Raw genomic sequence first — 18556 nt, forward strand, 5'->3', positions numbered from 1 at the left:
ATGTGGAAGCTGCACTGGGCTAGGTATTCTACAAACAGCTCCTGCCTCCAAGGGCTTACAACCTAGTAGGTGTAAGAAGTGGTTGAGACACAAGCTGGGGAGGAGTGGGTACCAAACAGTATTATAAGCCACATCATAAAAAACCATCAAAAAGCCAGGAACAAGTCTGCCGTCTCTCCATAAGAAAGGTCACTGTCAGCGGAGCTTGGGGGGGAGGGGGGAGGACGACTTCCAGAGTTTACAGCCAAACTATTTCTGTCTCCAGCTGGTGACAACAGATGTGACTGACACAAGCAACACAATGTACCCAACATAATATAGAACAGCCTACAAATATAGCATTATTCATGTTAATCACCTGTTACCTCCATTGCCATGGAGATAAATTATAATGGGATTATTGTCTGCAAGACTTTCTTCATACCAGCTGTGGTCCTTCCCTTGAGCTTCTATCCCCCTGCTGCCAGGCAAAACATGCCTAAAGAATCAAGAGTGTGTAATTAACAAGCCTGCTCAAGTGCATCTGGATATTCCATTACTGATCAGAGGAGACATGCTACTGTTTCATGGATCAGACACTGGGAAGATGAATAACTGCATTTAGTTAATGGTCTTCAAAAACCAGGCAGGCACAGCCTCTTTTGTTAGGTAGAGTCCAGCCATCTCTGTCCACTGCTCTACATGGAATACCCTTCACAAAGGAAAAACAATTGAGAGACCAAATACTGTTTTTAATTCAGCAGAATATAATGCAGCATCATTTCTCTGTTTTAAAAATAGCTACATATTTTCATCACAGTCCAGTAGCCAGGAACAGATCCACTGTGACAGATGAAGGGCTTTGGACACAACTGCTGGTAGACAGCATACAGGAATAAATGGGGAAAATACTGAACATCCAATGGAGGGAGCAATGCACACGCTGCTCTGCGGCACACCATTGCTAGCTGACCCAGCTTGACGTTCAAGGCAGATTTTCACTACTATGCCCATGGATTTTGTACCTGCACCTTGGTGTACATGGGCAGGTGGTGAAATAGCAGGCTGTGCGCGCCTACACAGATCTGGTCAAAGAAGGGTCAAGCCCTTTGCATCCAGATACAGCTGCTGTTTTTATTGTTCACTATTACAAAGGAAGTTCTGGAGACATGCAAGCTCTTACTTTGCTTCGTCACTAAAACGTACAGCTTTATACAGAATGCAAGAATAAGTTTTAGCTGGAGAATCTAAAAAGTTTAAGTAGTGACAGATTTTTACATTGCCTGCCACATGGTATCTAGGTGTCAACTACTAGTTGAGTTTGAGGTTTGAAATTCTTAGACATTAGACCTCAGCTGGGTATATTAGAGTTCAAACACTTTCCTTTTGCCAGTCCATGAGAATCTGAATGGATCTGGTTGTCTACTCACCAGACGCCAATGGTGACCTCTGGTTCGGTTGTGAGATAGAAGTTTACAGTATGGTTCAGCAGCAATTCAGGCTTCCCAAAGTCCACAAAGGGAAATGCCACTGAGAAAGACAAATCACAAAATGCTAAGTGGCAAGTTCTCCCCATACAGTGCAGTAATTGTCCTCTTGATAGCTAGTAGGATTAGTTCACGTCCAGAGTCACAAACTGAGCAGAGTCTCACCGGATTCCGAGGAAGAGGTTTCATGTTATTGCGAGAAAACCCAATTCCTGACCTATCATGGGTGGAATCTTCTGCACTCAGCTAACTCCTCCCCCTGATGTCAAAGGGCTTTTCACCTTTGGCTTCAATGAGAGCCTAGGCAGACCTGTGTCAAGCAGTTCTGAAATCTTTCCCCTTCAAGTGTATATTATACACAGCACTTCCGCATAGAGAAGTGATTGTACATATTTATACTACCTCTGCTAGCCAGCCTACCCACCTTCTCGGAACAAGAACTGCCGTGAACAAGATCCTTGGCAGAAAAGTGTCTCTTATTGTCAACTCACAGTAATGGACCGAAAGTACCAGCCATCCCAATCCCCAAGCCAACATGACACTGAACATTAACTAGCCAGATAGGTACAGGACGATGAATCCTTCACGCAAGACGATGAAAGGAGGAAAGTGACTGGAACAGAGTCCCTTAATAGGCATCCTGGCATCACAGGCTGATCTCAACACTGGAGTCCTGATTCTCCTCCCAGCCAAGTCTTTCTGTTGACTTTATGGGACCTGGACCAGGCTCCAGGAGATTCAGCATCTGGTTCCAGTTCTGCCATCAATTCTTTGTGTGGTCCTAGACTACTTACCTCACATGTGCCTCAGTTTCCCCAAATCTAAGATGGGTATAAATACCTACCTACCTTCATGGGGATATTTGAAGATTAGGAGAATGTTTGTAAGCCACTTTGAACATAGGCGCTGGAGCACCCACAGGGAAAAAGCTTCCCCTGCCCCCACTTCGCCTCCTCCTCCCCAGAGCATGCCGCATCCCCACTCCTCCACCTACCTCCCAGCACTTGCTGTTTGGCAGCATTAGCAAGCTCCAGGAGGGAGGGGGAAGGAGCGGGAACGTGGTGCACTCAGGGGAGGAGGCAGGGAAAAGGCAGGAATTTGGGGAAGGAGTTGGAATAGGAGCAGGGAGGGGGGGGTGAAGTTGGGGTGAGAACTTTGGAAAAGGGGTTGGAAGGGGCAGGGCCTCATGGAAGGGGTGGAGTGGGGGCGGGGCCAAGAGCAGAGGCGGGAGTTGAGCACCCACAGGAAAGAGGGGAAGTCAGCACTTATGCCTTTGAAGGTGTAAGGCCAAATTCAGATCTCATGTAAATGGGTAAAACTCCCCTTACATCAGTGGAATTGAACCCACTTACAGCAGGTACTGGAGTACAATATTATCTCAGAGGGTTAATATTGTTCTTTGCATATTCTCATTGATTTCTGGGCTTCTACTACACCAAAAACAGTGAGGACTTTACAGTAAAGAAATTGAATTCTTCACCGGGCCTTGCTGTTCCTCTTGCTACATGACAGCATATTAATGCAAAATAATTGCAAAGTGATGGTACATTGTTTGTGCTATTAGAATCATAGAAGATTAGGGTTGGAAGGGACCTCAGGAGGTATCTAGTCCAACCCCCTGCTCAAAGCAGGACCAACTAAATCATCCCAACCAGGGCTGTGTCAAGCCAGGCCTTAAAAACCTCTAAGGAAAGAGATTCCACCACCTCCCTAGGTAACCCATTCCAGTGCTTCACCACCCTCCTAGTGAAACAGTGTTTCCTAACATCCAATCTAGACCTCCGCCACTGCAACTTGAGACCATTGCTCCTTGTTTGGTCATCTGCCACCACTGAGAACAGCCAACCCCCACTTCAGGTAATTGAAGGCTGCTATCAAATCCCCCCCCACTCTTCTCTTCTGCAGACTAAACAAGCCCAGTTCCCTCAGCCTCTCCTCATAAGTCATGTGTTCTAGTCCCCCAATCCTTTTCAGTGCTCTTGGCTGGACTCTCTCCAATTTGTCCACATTCTTTCTGTAGTGGGGGCCCAAAACTGGATGCAGTACTCCAGCTGTGGCCTCACCAGTGCCAAATAGAGGGGAAAAATCACTTCCCTCCATCTGCTGGCAGTGCTCCTACTAATGCAGCCCAATATGCTGTGAGCCTTCTTGGCAACAAGGGCACACTGCTGACTCATATCCAGCTTCTCATTCACTGTAATCCCCAGGTCCTTTCCTGCAGAACTGCTGCTTAGCCAGTCGGTCCCCAGCCTGTAGCAGTGCATGGGATTCTTCCGTACACACTTACGCCTGTGGGAATTCTGTACCATGGCACATGCTCAGAATTCAAGTCGCCTGCAGATTTCCCCCCCCACACAGAAAATACTTTGTCAGAGAGGCACTGCAGTTATGCCTTTTGGCCACCAGGAGCTACTGTGGCACCACGACAGCAGATTTCTCCTCTCCATTGGCTGCTACAGGGAGCTGAGGCGGCATTCCTTACAGTGCCCTGCCTGGGGTCGGGGGGGGGGGGGACCAGGTGAAGAGACATATTGGGGGGGGGGGGAGAAGAGAAGACAGAATGGGGCAGACTGGGGTTCAGAAGGATGGGAATGGGGGTACCTGACTGAATGGGAGAGGCTAGGGGCAGCCAGGGTCTGCATGGGGGGGGCTCCCCAACAATCCTTCCTCCCCCTCAGAAAATTAAAAACACAAACAGTTCCATAGGTCTCCCACTCATACCCAGCCACCCTCCAGGTTCACTCCCAGGCTCCTTCCCAGCAATTACTTCCTCCTCCCTCAGCTTCTGTTACCCCTGATTCCCCCCCAAGCCTTTGCACTGCTTCTGTGCAGCAAATACAGTTCTGTATTGTAGTTTAAAGGAATTATTACTCAAAGTTCTGTATTCATATGTCTAGTAAGGATCTATTTGTCAAAAACATGTTTTGTTTGTATTGTTACAAAACTTGCTGACTGGTATTTTGAAATAAATTACCAAAATAATTGAAACTGATGTGATTATATGGTGTTATTTTGACAAATAAAATATGCAGAATTTTAAAAAAAATATAGTGTACAGATTTTAATATTTTAGCACAGAATTCCCCCAGGAGTAACAAATATATTGCCACCAGGAAGGTCAGGCCAATTAAGCATCTCCCTTTGTCCCTTGCCTTCATCATCCGAAGAGGTTATTCTCACTCAGCAACCCCACTGCATTTCTCATCCCACCAAACCAGCTGCACTGCAGAAAGGTAGTCAATCTACCCCTCACACCACCACACTGCTTCAGGTTTACATAGAGGTTTTATTTCACATCCCAGAAATCTCATGAAATTAGCCAGAATCCCCCAAATAGTTAAGTCTTAGCCCTTTGATACACTTTCATGTGTAGCTTGGTACTAGTAAAGCACCATGTACACTTTTGCTCACCAGCTGCCCCCTTTTGCTCTTTGATAAATCAATAGAGAAAGAAATGCAATGAGTTCCACATAATTTCTTATCCACACAAGTAAGTGGGAGGAATACTTACCAATATTGAGAAAGACAAACTTGGCCAACAGCGCAGGAAAGAGACGTATAAGGAATGGTATGGAAACATAAATAATGAAGAGATGCAGAATTAGGGTTCTGAATAACCAGGATGGCCAACTCCTGTAAGACATAAATCCCATTGATATACATTACTTTAAGAAAACAATATTTAGCATTAGTTTAGGTTTATGAGTCTTTACATAGGACTTGTGGGCGGAGGGGTTGGGTCAAGTCTCTAGCTTATGGACATGATTAAAACAAGGACCTAGAGTTTTGCAGGGGTGGGTTTTCTTCTGCAGCAGCAGGAAAGTTAAGATTCTTGCAAAAAGCTATTTTAAAAGAAGTCACTTCCCTTTGTCAGGCACTAGAGGCCTAAGACCACCACCAATTGCTGGATTTGCTGTAGTAGTGCTCAGCAGTGCTGCTGCCTGCAGAGACTCGAGCTGACCCTGTCTTTTGTATTCTATGCGAAGTCTGGAAAATGATCCTCAGGTACTTCAAGAGGAGCACGAACAAGCTGGAGCACTTCTTTGGTGTGCAGAAGGCAGCATGTGTAAAGGGATTTCCCTATTCCCATCACTGATGCTCAACAGCCTCTTCAATCTTTCTAAAGCCTTCTTTCGTGAGGCAAGAGAGGCAAATAGGCAAGTCCAGATTAGTGCGCCAGCGGGTAGCTTCAGGAGTGGCTTGATGTAAATGGGAGATGCCACTGGCAAGTGACCAAAGCAGACACTGACTTTCAGCGTGGTCCACGTTTGCCAGGGGGTGTCCACAGTCATACTGTGTTGTCTCCTCTTCCAAGAGAGGAGAGTGGGGACAGCAGCTGCCACGCAATGTTCTAAAATGGTCCAGTACAGAGGACTGTCTCCAGGGTACATTGAAGTACGGAAGTTCCTTTGTGGGATTGGCAATCAGGTGTGTGGGAAATTCACATTATCCCAGAATTCTTTCCAGTGAGCCTCAGGATTGAATGAGAGCACTTTAAGAACTTTAGCCAGATCTCTTCCCCCCCCCCGCCAAAAAAAAAAAAAAGCCAGCGAGATTTCAGGCATGCCTTTGGCAGGTTCTGGAAGTCTTCATGAATTGGTAAGCTCAGGTTGGCCATGGTTCAGTTGTATGTATCTCTCCCTGGATTTGGGAACGGGGGAAAAGGGGGAAATGTGTGCCAGAGTGCACAACTCTTGAACAGGTGTGGATTTGAATGTTCCCGTTAGGATTCTCATCATGGCGTTAAACTGTACATCCAGAGATTTGGTACATGAGCTTCCCACCCAGACTGGTAAACAATAGTCAGAGGTTGAGTATACTAGGGATAGAATTGCTGTTCAGAGTGTGTGCGCACACGCTGTGCCTAAGTTTTCAGACAAGGCTAGTCCTTGCTTTTATCTTTTTTACACATCTTTTCTGGCAGGGCTTCAGAAGTCAAGTTTCTAAACCTCAATGTTAAGTAACACACAATTATCTCCACTGCACACGCTACTCGTTTTTAAGCCTTATTGCTTTCCAGGAGGCAAGATGCAATAAGTATTTGCTGTTTGAGATAGTTGGACTGACCTAGGTTCTTTCCACCCCACCATGTTGTGGGAGGAAAAAAAATCTTAAAATGCTACTCGATTCATGTAGGCTCATGTGTATCCTTCAAAATTTCAGAGTATTTTGATAGATTACAAATGTGCACACACACACAGTTTGTACCTTTAACGACTAAAATATTATATATTATATATATATATAAAGAATCCTACAAAGTGGGGAAACATGGATGAATTGCTAAGGAGGAGTTCAAAAGAATAGCACAAGCATGCAGGGACAAAGTCAGGAAGGCTAAGGCACAAAGTTACTTAGCAAGAGCCAAAAAAGGAAATAAAAAGGTTCTAGAACTACATTAAGAGCAAGATGAAAAAGTTTAGGTCCTCCACTTAGAGGGAAAGCGCTAATAAATGATGAAATCAAGAAGGCTGAGGTTTAATATCTCCTTTGCTCAGTCTTCACTAAAAAGGCTAATAGAGACCAGATATTCAACACAATATTAACAAGGGGAAAAGACAAGCCAACATAGGGAAAGAATGTTAAAAAATATCTAAGATAAGTTAGATGTATTCAAGTCAGCACAGCTGGATGAAATTCATCTAAGGGTACTTAAGGAACTAGCTGAAGCAATCTTGGAACTGCTAGAAATTATCTTTGAGAACTCATGAAGGATAGACAAGGCCCCCAGAAGACTGGAGAAGGGCAAAGATAGTACCTTTCTTTACAAAGGGGAACAAAGCAGACCCAGGGAATTATAGACCAGTCAGCCTAACTTTGATACCTGGAAAGATATTGTACAAAACTGATTAATAGTTTGTAAGCACCTAGAGAACAAGTGATACTGTATGATCAAAGTATAAACATGTTAGTATTAATGTTGCCACTGTTAGATAACTACAACAAATCTTGTACAAAAAGTGTAATCATGTAAGGTGTCAATGGCGAAGTTATGATTTGGAGTGTGATTATCCCATTTATAATCTTGTATCATCTTTGTATCTAAAATTATGAATATTGGCTATGTACCAGTACTTCAAAAGGTGTGTCCCCTGGGGTAACACCCACCAGGTAATTTACATCCAGTCTGGCCAGCACATTGTGAAGGAGCTATTTAAGTTGACGGCCCATTAAACACTTAGCTTGTGCAATGGGTCATAGAAGACGCTTATCTCCACCCAGTGAGCCTTCCTGTGGACACTTGAGCCAAAATATGGGTAATGGCTGCTCCTATGAGTCAAAACATGCAAGGGCATATGACTTGCTCACATGACCCTGGACTCCATCTTTTGCCTGTAATTCCCCCCCCCCCCGCAAACTAAGACTGCAAGCTTTCCCTCCAGATTGGGAGAAAGCAGAAAAGACCTTAGAGGCATCTGCATTTTGCCTTTTTCCTGCTCTGATCTGTGGATCTACCCTAAAAGTAGCCTTCCAATCAATGGACTGAGGACCTTCCAATCTTTTGAATGTTACCAGAGACTTTACAAGCCAGCAATTTATTCCACCACTGCTTCAAACGTGATACAAGAACTTTGCAATGTTTGTATGTATAGGATTTCTTTGACCATTTTGACTTTTTTTTTTTGGTAAGAGAAAAAGATTAGCTACTAAAGGATTGGCAGCAGCATGATTATTGGGTAAGACCTGAGTTATATATTGACCTGGCTATGTGGCGGATCTTTTGAGATCAGAATTTCCTTCTTTGAAAGGATTATTTGCCTAGTGGGGGGAGGGGGAAGAAAGCTGTGAATGGGATAAATCTGGATTTTAGGAAGGCTTTTCACAGTCCCACATGACATTCTCAAAAGCAGACTAGGAAAATGTGGTCTAGATGAAAGGACTACATGAAAGAGTGACAATCAATGGTTTGCTGTGAAACTGGAAGGACATATTTAGTGGGGTCCTGCAGTGGTCAGTCTTTTCATTATTGACTTGGATAATGGAGTGGAAACGACACTTGTATCTGTGGAGGACACCAAGCTGGGAGGGGTCGCTAGCACTCTGGAGGACAGGAAGAGAATTCAAAGTGACCTTGACAAGACAGAGTATTGACTTTACCCTTGTTGATTTCAGACTAAGGTAACTGCAGAGTACTACACTTAGGAAGGAAAGACCAAATGCATAAACTACAACACAGGGACTAAGTGGCTAGGTGGTAGTATGCTGAAGAGAATGGGGTGGGAGGTTACAGTGGATCACAAGTTGAATGAGTCAATCTGATGCAGTTGTGAAAAAGCTAAAATTCTGGGCTGTAACAAAAAGGAGTGTAGTAAGGCATGGGAGGTCATTTGTCCCACTCTACGTGGCACTGGTGAGGCCTCAGGTGAAGTGCTGTGTCCGGTTCTGAGAGAGTCAAGAGAAGAGCAACGAACATGATAAAAGGTTTAGAAAAATCCAACCTATGAGGAAAGGTTAAGAAAGGGGCATGGTTAGTCTTGAGACATGAAGACTGGGGAGGGGGGCTGATATTTGAAGACTATGTTAAGGGCCTTTATGAGAGGATGGTGATCAGCCGTTCTCCATGTCCCCTAAATGTAGGGCAAGTAGTAATCACATTAATCTGCAGCAAGGGAGATTTAGGTTAGATATCAGGAAAAAATTTTCCACAGCCTGATCTACATTTCAAAGTTTGGGCAACATAAGCCGTGTTAGGTCTATTTAATAATGTGTCTACACTACTGCATCCCTTCCGCTGTCCTAAATGGCCTGTAGACTTCTGTACTCCACCTCCACAAGAGGTGTAGCACTTGACTGGACATCCACGGGTCGACACGGCGATAGCGTAGACACTGTGTTGTGTCACTTGACTGACTTGCCCTCCAGGAGGTGTCCCACAATACTCTGCTGTCACCACTCTGGAGAGCACTTTCAACTCTACTGCACATCAGCCAGGTACACAGGAAGAAGAGGTTCCCTGGGCTTTAACAGGGGAGCTTTAGAATTTTCATTTCCTGTTTGATCAGTGGGAGGAGCTCACCAGCACAACGGATCATGGAGACTCAAGGCTGCACACGTGCTCCAGCATGGAGTACATAGGGAGGTGGTGGATCTTATGGTTGTGTGGGGAGAAGAATCTGTGGAGGCAGAGCGCTGATCCTGCAGAAGAAACACCGCCATCTGTGCCAAGATTGTACGGGGGAGAAGGGCTACACCGGGGACATGCAGCAATGCTGCACGAAAATAAAGGAGCTTTGGCAAGCGTACCAGAAGACAAGGGAGGTGAACGGTCGTTCTGGTTCTGCCCCACAAATGTGCCACTTCTATGAGGAGCTGCATGATATTTTTGCTGGCGACCCCACCACTACCCCAAAACGCTCCGTGGAGACCTCCCAGGAGCCTTGGGCGACCTCAAGCAACAATAAGGAGGACATTGTTGACAAGGAGGTGGTGAAGCAGGCAAGTGGCGGATCCATTCTCCCTGACAGCCAAGAATTGTTTTTAACCCTGGAGCCCATCCCTTCAGAGGACCAGTTGGTGGAAGAGCATTACGCCGGGGAAGGCACCTCTGGTGAGCCCACCTTTCTGGTCAAACTGTAGGGGTTACATGCTATTATTTTTTATGTTTAATCTGAACAAAAAAGTAGGTGTAGTGGGTATCAGTGGCCACTCCAGTTATGCAGAAGGTGCTCTCTGGAAAAGACTGTTTATGTGCATAGGGATGGCCTGGGAATCCTCCCTGGAGAGCTCCAGGAAGCTTTCATGGAGGTACTCTGCAATCCTTGGCAGAAGGTTTCTGGGAAGGGCTGCCTTATTTCGTCCACCACAGGACAGACACTTTCCCTCGCCACTCCAGTATTAACTCTGCTGGCATTGCAGCACAAGGACCAGGTCTGTACCCAAACGCTTGCAGCACCTTCTGCCTTGCCGTCTGTTACCCTCAGAAGAGGGTTATCGCATATGGTTACCTAGGGGAAATGGGGGAAGTTTTCAATGCTAGCCCTTAAACTGCAAACAATTCAATGAGTAATCCATCCGTTAGGTAAAATCTGGATCACAACCACGCTGTCCCAAACATGCTATGGTTGGAAAGGACACTGTGTATTGCAACCAGCATTTTAAAAAAAAAAAAAAAAAAGGGGGGGGCAGCTTCCTGTGTCTCCCTCCCCCGTGCTGCTTTTGTAAAAAACGATTTGGGGGACTTTATGCTGGTGCTTGTCCTCAATCTCCATCCAGGCTGATGAGGGAAAAGGGGTTTTTTCCTTAAGTTCCAACCAGTGATCCTAAGGATGTCTTCACAAAAGCAGCAGCACAAAACCTCTCGTGCATGCCTTGTAGCTTTACTCACCACGGCTGGAGCAGCAAACCAACTCTTCCAGTAGCCAGCGGTTGTGATTATGTGGTGGCTTGCAATGAAGTGCATTGAGGGGTGTTTTTTATAAAAAGAATTAACCTTGCACCAGAAACATGGCATGCACAGTCAAGGCTATCCTTAAAAACAAGGAGGAGTCTGGTGGCACCTTAAAGGCTAACAGATTTATTGGGGCATAAGCTTTTGTTGGTAAAAAACCACTTCAGATGCATGGAGTGAAAATTACAGATCAAGCATAAATATACCAGTGCTACCCTTGTGCTTTGTATTCCTTGGAGCTGAAACCTTGTCCGTCAGTGCCTCTTCCACACCAGAGACTTTCCCAGATTAGAAGGAGGAAAGATGATTCAGGAGGACATGTTCAATGAGTTAAATGCGCACCTCCAACAGTGAGAAGACAGAGCTCAGAAAATGGAGGATTACACTGTCCGAGGACATGGACCAGGAGGACAGGAGACCATGCAGGGAACAAGAGCATGCCGCGCAGGAAGAGATGCTGCAGATTATGAAGGAGCAGACATGTTGAGGCATCTGGTTGAGGTTCAAGAAAGGCAGCTGAACACTAGAGTCCCTCTGCGGCCCATGCTGAACCTGCTGCCACTGTTGCCAAGTTCCACATCCTCCTCTCCCAGATGTCCTATGAGGCCAGGGGAGGTGTGTGTGGGGGAGGGGGGTGGTGTTGGTATCCCTTTCACTCAACACCAGGGGAGGTTACAAGGACCAGAAGGCACCCATTCCTGCACCTTTTGATTGTTATTTCAGTGCAGCTGTAAGCAAGCTTTCCTTGTTTCTCCCTTCAGTGTTATCTTACTTTTCTTTGCTGTTTGTGTGCATAAAACAAAATGTAACTGGATTGAGGAGAAAAGATCTTTATTCATTCAACACACGGTGATTGGTGGGGGTGGAGTTTACATAGGAGAAAATGCAATGGAGAGGAAAGTTTGGCAAGGAACACAGATAAGTGTCACATTATTCTGACTCATTTTGAAAACCAGTTTCAGCAGCCTCATGGAGACACACAGCCCCTCGATGTGCTCTTCTCATTGCCCTGATTTCTGGCTGCTCAAAATTGGTTGCCAGGCAATCTGCTGGAAACTTTTCTCCCTTTGTTTCACAGATATTATGGAGCTCACAGCAATAACAATGGGGATATTGCTTTCACTAAGGTCTAACCTCGTAAGCAAACAGCGTCAACTACCTTTTAAACGTCCAAAGGCACATTTCACCACCAGTCTGCACTTGCTCAGCTGATGGTTGAACCAGTCCTTACTGCTGTCCAGGTTGCCTGTGTACGGCTTCATGAGCCATGGGAGCAAGGGGTAGGCTGGGACTCCCAAGCATTTCAACATCACTAATGGTTATTTTGCAGTCTGGAAAGAAAGTCCCTGCTTGCAGCTTTCTGAATAGACCTGTGTTCCTAAAGATGTGCATGTCATACACCTTTCACCGACATCAGCGTGGGATGGTCAGGAAACAGCCCATGATCCACCAGCGCTTGCAATACCATGGAGATGTACCCCTTTCGGTTTATGTACTCTTTGGCAAGGTGGTCTGGTGCCAAGATAGGGATATGTGTTCCATCTATCGCCCTACCGCAGTTAGGAAACCCCACGGCAGCAAAACCATCCACTATGTCCTGCACATTGCCCAGAGTCACTACCCTTCTTAGGAGAAGTCTGCTAATGGCCCTGGCAACTTGGATTACAACAGATCCCATGGTAGATTTATCCATTCCAAATTGATGCCCCACTGATCGGTAGCAGTCTGGTGTTGCAAGCTTCCACAGAGCTAACGCCACTCGCTTCTCGACTGTCGGAGCAGCTCTCATTTTAGTATTGCTGCACTTCAGGCCTGGGGAAAGCTTGTCACACAGTTCCTGGAAAGTGGCCTTATGCATTCAAAAGTTCTGCAACCACTGCTGGTCATCCCACAGCTGCATGACGATGCAGGCCCACCAGTTAGTGTTTGTTTCTCAGGCCCAGATGTGGCACTCAACCGTGTCAAGGTGATCCATGACTGTTGCCAGCAACTGCCAATTACTCTGTTCTGGATCTTCCAGCAGGGCTGCTTGTGTGACATCATTCCACACGGCAGCTCCTGTATTGGCTGTGTAAATACTGCAGGATAAGGCGTGAGGTGTTCGTAATGCTCACAAACAGTGTAGAGCTGAGATGGGTTCATGCCATAGCAGCTGCATGGGTAACCCAGGCTTATGAAAAAAAGGTGCAAAAAAGGCTTTGTTTGTCTGCTGTTGATTGGAGGGAAAGAAGGAGGGAAGTGCATCATGGGAGGCTAATGCCATGTTCCCATAACCACCCCTGAAATGTTTTGGTCCCATAAAGCATTGCAAGCCCAACCCAAAATTCCACTTGGCTACATGAACTGTGGGATAGCTACCCACAGTGCAGTGCTCTGTGCGGCAATGCAAGCCCTGCTAGTGAGGATGCACTCCTCTGACACAATGAGTGTCGTGTGGACACACAAGATTGATTTGCTTCAATCGGAGGCTCAATGTCAACTACACTATAAAGTTAAGTTGACTTTATGTAAGACATGGCTTAACTGTAGGGATAGTTAAGGACTGAACAGGCTTCCAAGGGAAGTTTTGGAATCCCCATCACTGGAGGATATGAAGAACTGTCAGGGATGGTCTATGTTCATGGCTTTCAACCTTTCCAGACTACTGTACCCCTTTCAGGAGTTTAACTGGTCTTGTGTACCCCCAAGTTTCACCTCACTTAAAAACTACTTGCTTACAAAAAAAACAAACAAAAATACAAAAGTTGTACAGCACAGTATTACTGAAAAATTGCTTACATATGCATTTTTAATATAAATAGTGTACTTACATTTCAGTATATAGAGCAATATAATGAAGTCATCGTCTGTACAAAATTTTAGTTTGTACCTACTTCGCTAGTGCTTTTTATGTAGCCTGTTGTAAGACTAGGCAAATATCTAGATGAGTTGATGTACCCCCTGGAAGTCCTCTGAGTATCCCCAGGGCACATGTACCCCTGGTTGAGAACCACTGGTCTATGTATACCTGGTCCTGCCTCACTGCAGGGAGCTGGATTAGATGCCCCCTTTAAGTCCCCTCCAGCCCTACAATTCTATGAGACAAAAAGAAGATGGTACAGACCAACAGGGGAGTACAAGGAAACAGTGAGACAACATTGGCAATAGGTAGCAGTCACAACATACCAGTAGCCTAATAGTCAAGTTTTTTTGCAGGCCTCACAGCATAGGAGAGTTTTGAAGAGGGATTTGAAGGAGGTTAGGGAGGTAGCTTTGTGGATGTTCATGGGGAGCTCCTCCCACATTTGAGGGGCAGCCAAGGAGAAACCAGGAAGGGACTTACTTGAAAGCTTAACGAGTGGGCAGCACAGACTGACATCATGGGCCAATCAGAGCCAAGCACTGACCGCTCAATAGCAAATGACAGATTATAGGAAGGGTGGGGACTGGGCAGAGGGCCTTGGAAGTAGAGAAGAACCTTATGTTTGATGCGCTAGAGAAGGAATGCACAAACCGTGATTTGCTCAAGCTAATGCACCCTCTCTATGCTTCAATTTCCCCCTGCCCCACCCCCATCTCTCAGAAGGGTATAAACACAGCCTGTCTTGCATAGGCACCAGAGGAAAAATAGTGGGGTGGAGCAGGGGTCAACTACCTCCATGCTACTCAAAAATGGCACCTATGCAGTACACAGTGAGCTGCGGGCCCCATTTGAAAAGCAGCACTCTCCTTTAGAAAGAATTTGAGCATGCTGTGAGAAAACATGGATTACTGCTCAAGCCATTGCAACTGCAGTCACTATGCATGCAACACCCAGACGCTGAAGAGAGCCTGGAAGCACCTAGTAATTGCTTCAGCTTTGTCAGTTGTAGCTTTGTGTTGCACTAACCTATCTCTGAAATGTATTAATACCCAAAAGAGGATGAAAACACCAAGAACTACAGGAGATTTTCCAGAGTTAGTCAGAGGTTGGGAGAGAAAGTTCACACGACCTCTGGGGAAATGATGAATCTTGCAAGCTAATGATGCTGGATCATGATGCAACTGTTGAGTCAGGTAAAAGGACTTCCCAAACACACCCAGTCATACACTAACAGGAATTATTCAAAACTTTCCCAGAAGATGCTGTTCTTGTTGGGATGTGGCTCTAGCCTTTGAGGGCACTGTCCAAACATGTTCAGACACCCCAGCAACATGACAGGATACTCATCGGAAAGCAAGCTAGCTATTTGCCAGTGTGAGCCTAGCTCTGTTGCTGCTGTCCATTGAGATTGCCAGAGCATGAATATCTCAGAGGCCACAGGAGGTTTTTAACTTCAAACCAGAGCTCTGTTGGAGGAAGGACACTGATGTGGAGTGCTATGGAAAGGGAGGAAGAGAGCTAGATGTTGGAGTATAAAGGGCCAGCATCTTCAATTCACGTAAGCTAGAGACGCTCAGCTGGAGTCATTGCAGTTACACCAGCCTAGGATATGGCTCAGAGTAGAAGACAGTTGAGTTAAAAGGGGTACAAATTCACTGTACATCTAAAAAACAGGGCAGATTTTCCAGAAAGCAAGACAGCATAAGCTTGTGTCAGTGCATAAGAGGAGACACAGAGGAAGAAAGCCAAGGAAGAAGGGGATAGTGCTGGGAAAGTAATATGGCAGGAAAGATATCAGAAGTGGGGTAAATGCTGTGGATGAAGAAGAGTTTTTACAGAAGAAATTGAAACATTAATAACTACACTTGAACAAGACAGAAGCTTTTGACCAAATGTTCTGACCAGCTTCATGGTAGGCTGAATGATGCCAGTTATTGCTACCCTAATGAGGGTATTAGTCGTTATTAGGTAATTGCTGATGCTTGGCTAAGGCCTGAACCTACAAACGCATCTATGACATTTCGGGTCACAATATTAAAGCCAAGTTCTTTCTATCCCATCCTTCACTTTGTGCAGCCTCCCGGTGAAGTCAGAGGTACGAGAGCAGAATTCAGCCAGGCACCAAGGAGTTTATCATCTAGAGCAGGAATGGCTCTCAGATAGGAATGGGGGAAAACTTGCTTAAGAAAGTAGCTGGATGGGAACTGAATTAACATTTTAATGCATTATATGGAAGATGCTTTTGTTTTAGCCTGAGAATGCTTTTCTTTTTATAGAAACAAGAAACATGTGCCACAGAGTTTAATAAAAATTGAATTATTCAGCAGATCTGTACTGGGATAAAGGGCCTGTCGTGACCCTCAGTACTTCAAGGGAGCCCATATGCTACCACTATTTGTGCTGTATTTGATGTGTGACTGGGCAAGGGGACTTCAAGTCTCCTTTACTGTCAGTTTGCCACTTTTCACAAGCACTAGATACCAAGGAGGCAAGAAATTACAAGCCACTGCATTTGATCCAAGCAAAATCATAGCAATTCAGTCTATTTTAAGGTTTTATGATCCTAGACATTTACGTAGACTCTCAGATAAACAACTCTGAAGAAGGTACGTCATACGATGAGACTTTACACAGAATGCTGAATTGGACGGCCTAGCTCTCCACACGTTGGTGCCACACAACCAAGACAATTCCTGTCCTGAAAACTCTACAACATAAGAGACTCCCAAGGCAATTCAATCTAGAGGGTAGAACCACTGGCAGGAAAATGACTAACTGGGGACTTATTTACATTGAAATCAAAAGTGAGAATGTGTTTTAATAAGTTCTCTAGAAGACAGAGCAGGAAAATCTAGGAAACGGTCTCTTGTCATTCCCTTTCCCTGGCCTATGTTGACCCAGACCTTAGACTAAGCCCCTGGAGCATAAACCATACTGTGTGTTTATTCAGTGCCAAGCACATCTTGGCAACTACTAATCAAAAATAATAAGGTCTGCACAACATACATCAGAAAAACAAGCAGAATATTGGATGCACTGGCAGCTCAGAACAGTCATGAGAATTGCTCAACACAGACGCTATGAAGAGTCATCTTAGATGAGATTGATTGTGCTACTGTGGCTAGATTTTGGATAAGAGTTTATCAACCTATTCTGATCTCTACAGAGATGAAACAATAATTAAAGGTAGGGTGGGAGGTGATTAATTTATGCAGAAAGGCTAGAAAAAAACAGGATGGAATCTGTAGTAGATGGGAGAAGAGCCAATTGAGCTCCAAATGGATGAATACCAAGGAGGATTGTGAAAGCAGAAGCAAAAGCTCTTTCACATCTGTTAATCCAAGGATTCAGAAGAAAGTAGTAATTTTAATTCCTTCTTTAGGGTTCCCAGTAGAAGTATCTAGCATAGTCTATGTTCATAATTTAAGCAAACATCAGCAGAAATTGGTTATTATTTGGGGTCAGACAACAAGCTCTAACCCGCCTTTCAAATCTGCAATGCTCCTCTGAGCAATTTGTACCCATTGTAAAGTTTTTAAATATGTAGAGAGAGAGAGCGCACTTGTGTTTTATTAAGCAAAACTGAACTTGGCATGGGGGGGGGGGGGGAGGGGGCAGCACACAATACACTGGGAGCCAAGCTTTTAAAAAGGGCAGATACCTGTGCATAAAGCAACCCCCATGTACACCAGCAGGTGCAGCTATGCAGGGCCAGGCTTAGGGAAAATGGCACCCTGGGTGAATTTGTATTTTTGCACCCCTGATCCCCATGGGCATGGCACCACTTCCATTGCCCCTGGGGGCACCTCACCCCTCCTGCTCCCCCAGGAGGGTGACTAGATAGCAAGTGTGAAAAGTCAGGACAAGGAATAAAACAAAGCCCTGACTATCAGGACTGTCCCTATAAAATCAGGACCTCTGGTCACCCTAGCCCCAACACTCAGCTCCTGCGCCCACAAGGGGAAACTGACTTGCTGGCTCCCCCCAGCGCTGCTCCTCCACACCCCAAGGAGGCCGGGCTTGGGGAGCGAGGAACCACAGCAGGGCTCCCTGCGTCCAGGTCACGGTCCCCACGGGGGCTGGGTAAGGGGAGAGCGGAGAGCAGCGGCTCCCGATGCTCAGCAGCCCAGCCGGGCACAGTGACCGGGCTGCGCCCAGAGCTCGGGGCTGCTCTTCGCTCCCCCGCTCACAGCCCCCTCCTGGGGGGGGCCCAAGCAGGGGCTGCACACCACCGCTCCCCCCCCATTCCCGCTCTGGGAGGAAGCAGGGGGACACCTGGGCACCCCCCTGCCAGCGGGGAGCAGCTTGACACGACCCGCCTTGCATCACTTCACTTGGAGCAGGGCTGGGAGCAGAGGAGACCCCCGGGGGGGGGCAGGTGCAGACGGGGGGGACCTGCCCAGGAGCGCGAGGGAGACACCCCCACAGGGGGCACGCGGCGGCGGGGGGGGGGGGGGGGGGGGGGAGAAGAGCCGCCCCCTCCCCCAGCGGAGCAGGACTTACCGCCTGGGCCGCGGGGAGCCCCCAGGGGGGTCTCCGGCCCCGCCCGGCGAAGCCTGGGCCGCGAGACCCTCCCCCGGCGGCGGCGCGACCCCCCGCTCGCTGCGCCGCTTCATCCTCGGCTCTGCGCCGGGCAGCGGCGCCGGCTGCCTTATCTGCGGGGGGGGCGGGGCCAGGCCGGCTCGGACCCGCCCCCTCCGCCCCAGCACGGGCCAGGAAGGCGGGGCTAAACCCCGCTTAGCCCCGCCCCTCCCTGTGCCCCGCCCCCCGGCTGCCGCTCGGGGCTGGGGTGTAGGATTAGCTGGGATGGGGCCTCCGCTGCCCCACCCGCTGCGGGGCCAGGGCAGCTCGGGCTCCCTG

General features: G+C 46.8%; 1 protein-coding gene across 1 annotated transcript in view; it reads right to left on the reverse strand.

Moving 5' to 3' along the window:
• The window catches only part of ABHD12B (abhydrolase domain containing 12B), a 33846-nt gene extending 15496 nt beyond the window's left edge, over positions 1 to 18350 (reverse strand). The window contains exons 1-4 of the mRNA XM_037901339.2: positions 18200 to 18350; positions 4978 to 5099; positions 1410 to 1509; positions 359 to 478 (exon numbers count right to left, since the gene is read on the reverse strand). Of these exons, the coding sequence (XP_037757267.1) occupies positions 359 to 478; positions 1410 to 1509; positions 4978 to 5099; positions 18200 to 18312 (455 nt within the window). The 5' untranslated portion in view covers positions 18313 to 18350. The remainder of the gene's footprint in view (positions 1 to 358; positions 479 to 1409; positions 1510 to 4977; positions 5100 to 18199) is intronic.
• Between the last annotated feature and the right edge of the window lie 206 nt (positions 18351 to 18556).

This window comes from Chelonia mydas, chromosome 6 (assembly GCF_015237465.2).
Source record: "Chelonia mydas isolate rCheMyd1 chromosome 6, rCheMyd1.pri.v2, whole genome shotgun sequence".
Classification (NCBI taxonomy): domain Eukaryota; kingdom Metazoa; phylum Chordata; order Testudines; family Cheloniidae; genus Chelonia; species Chelonia mydas.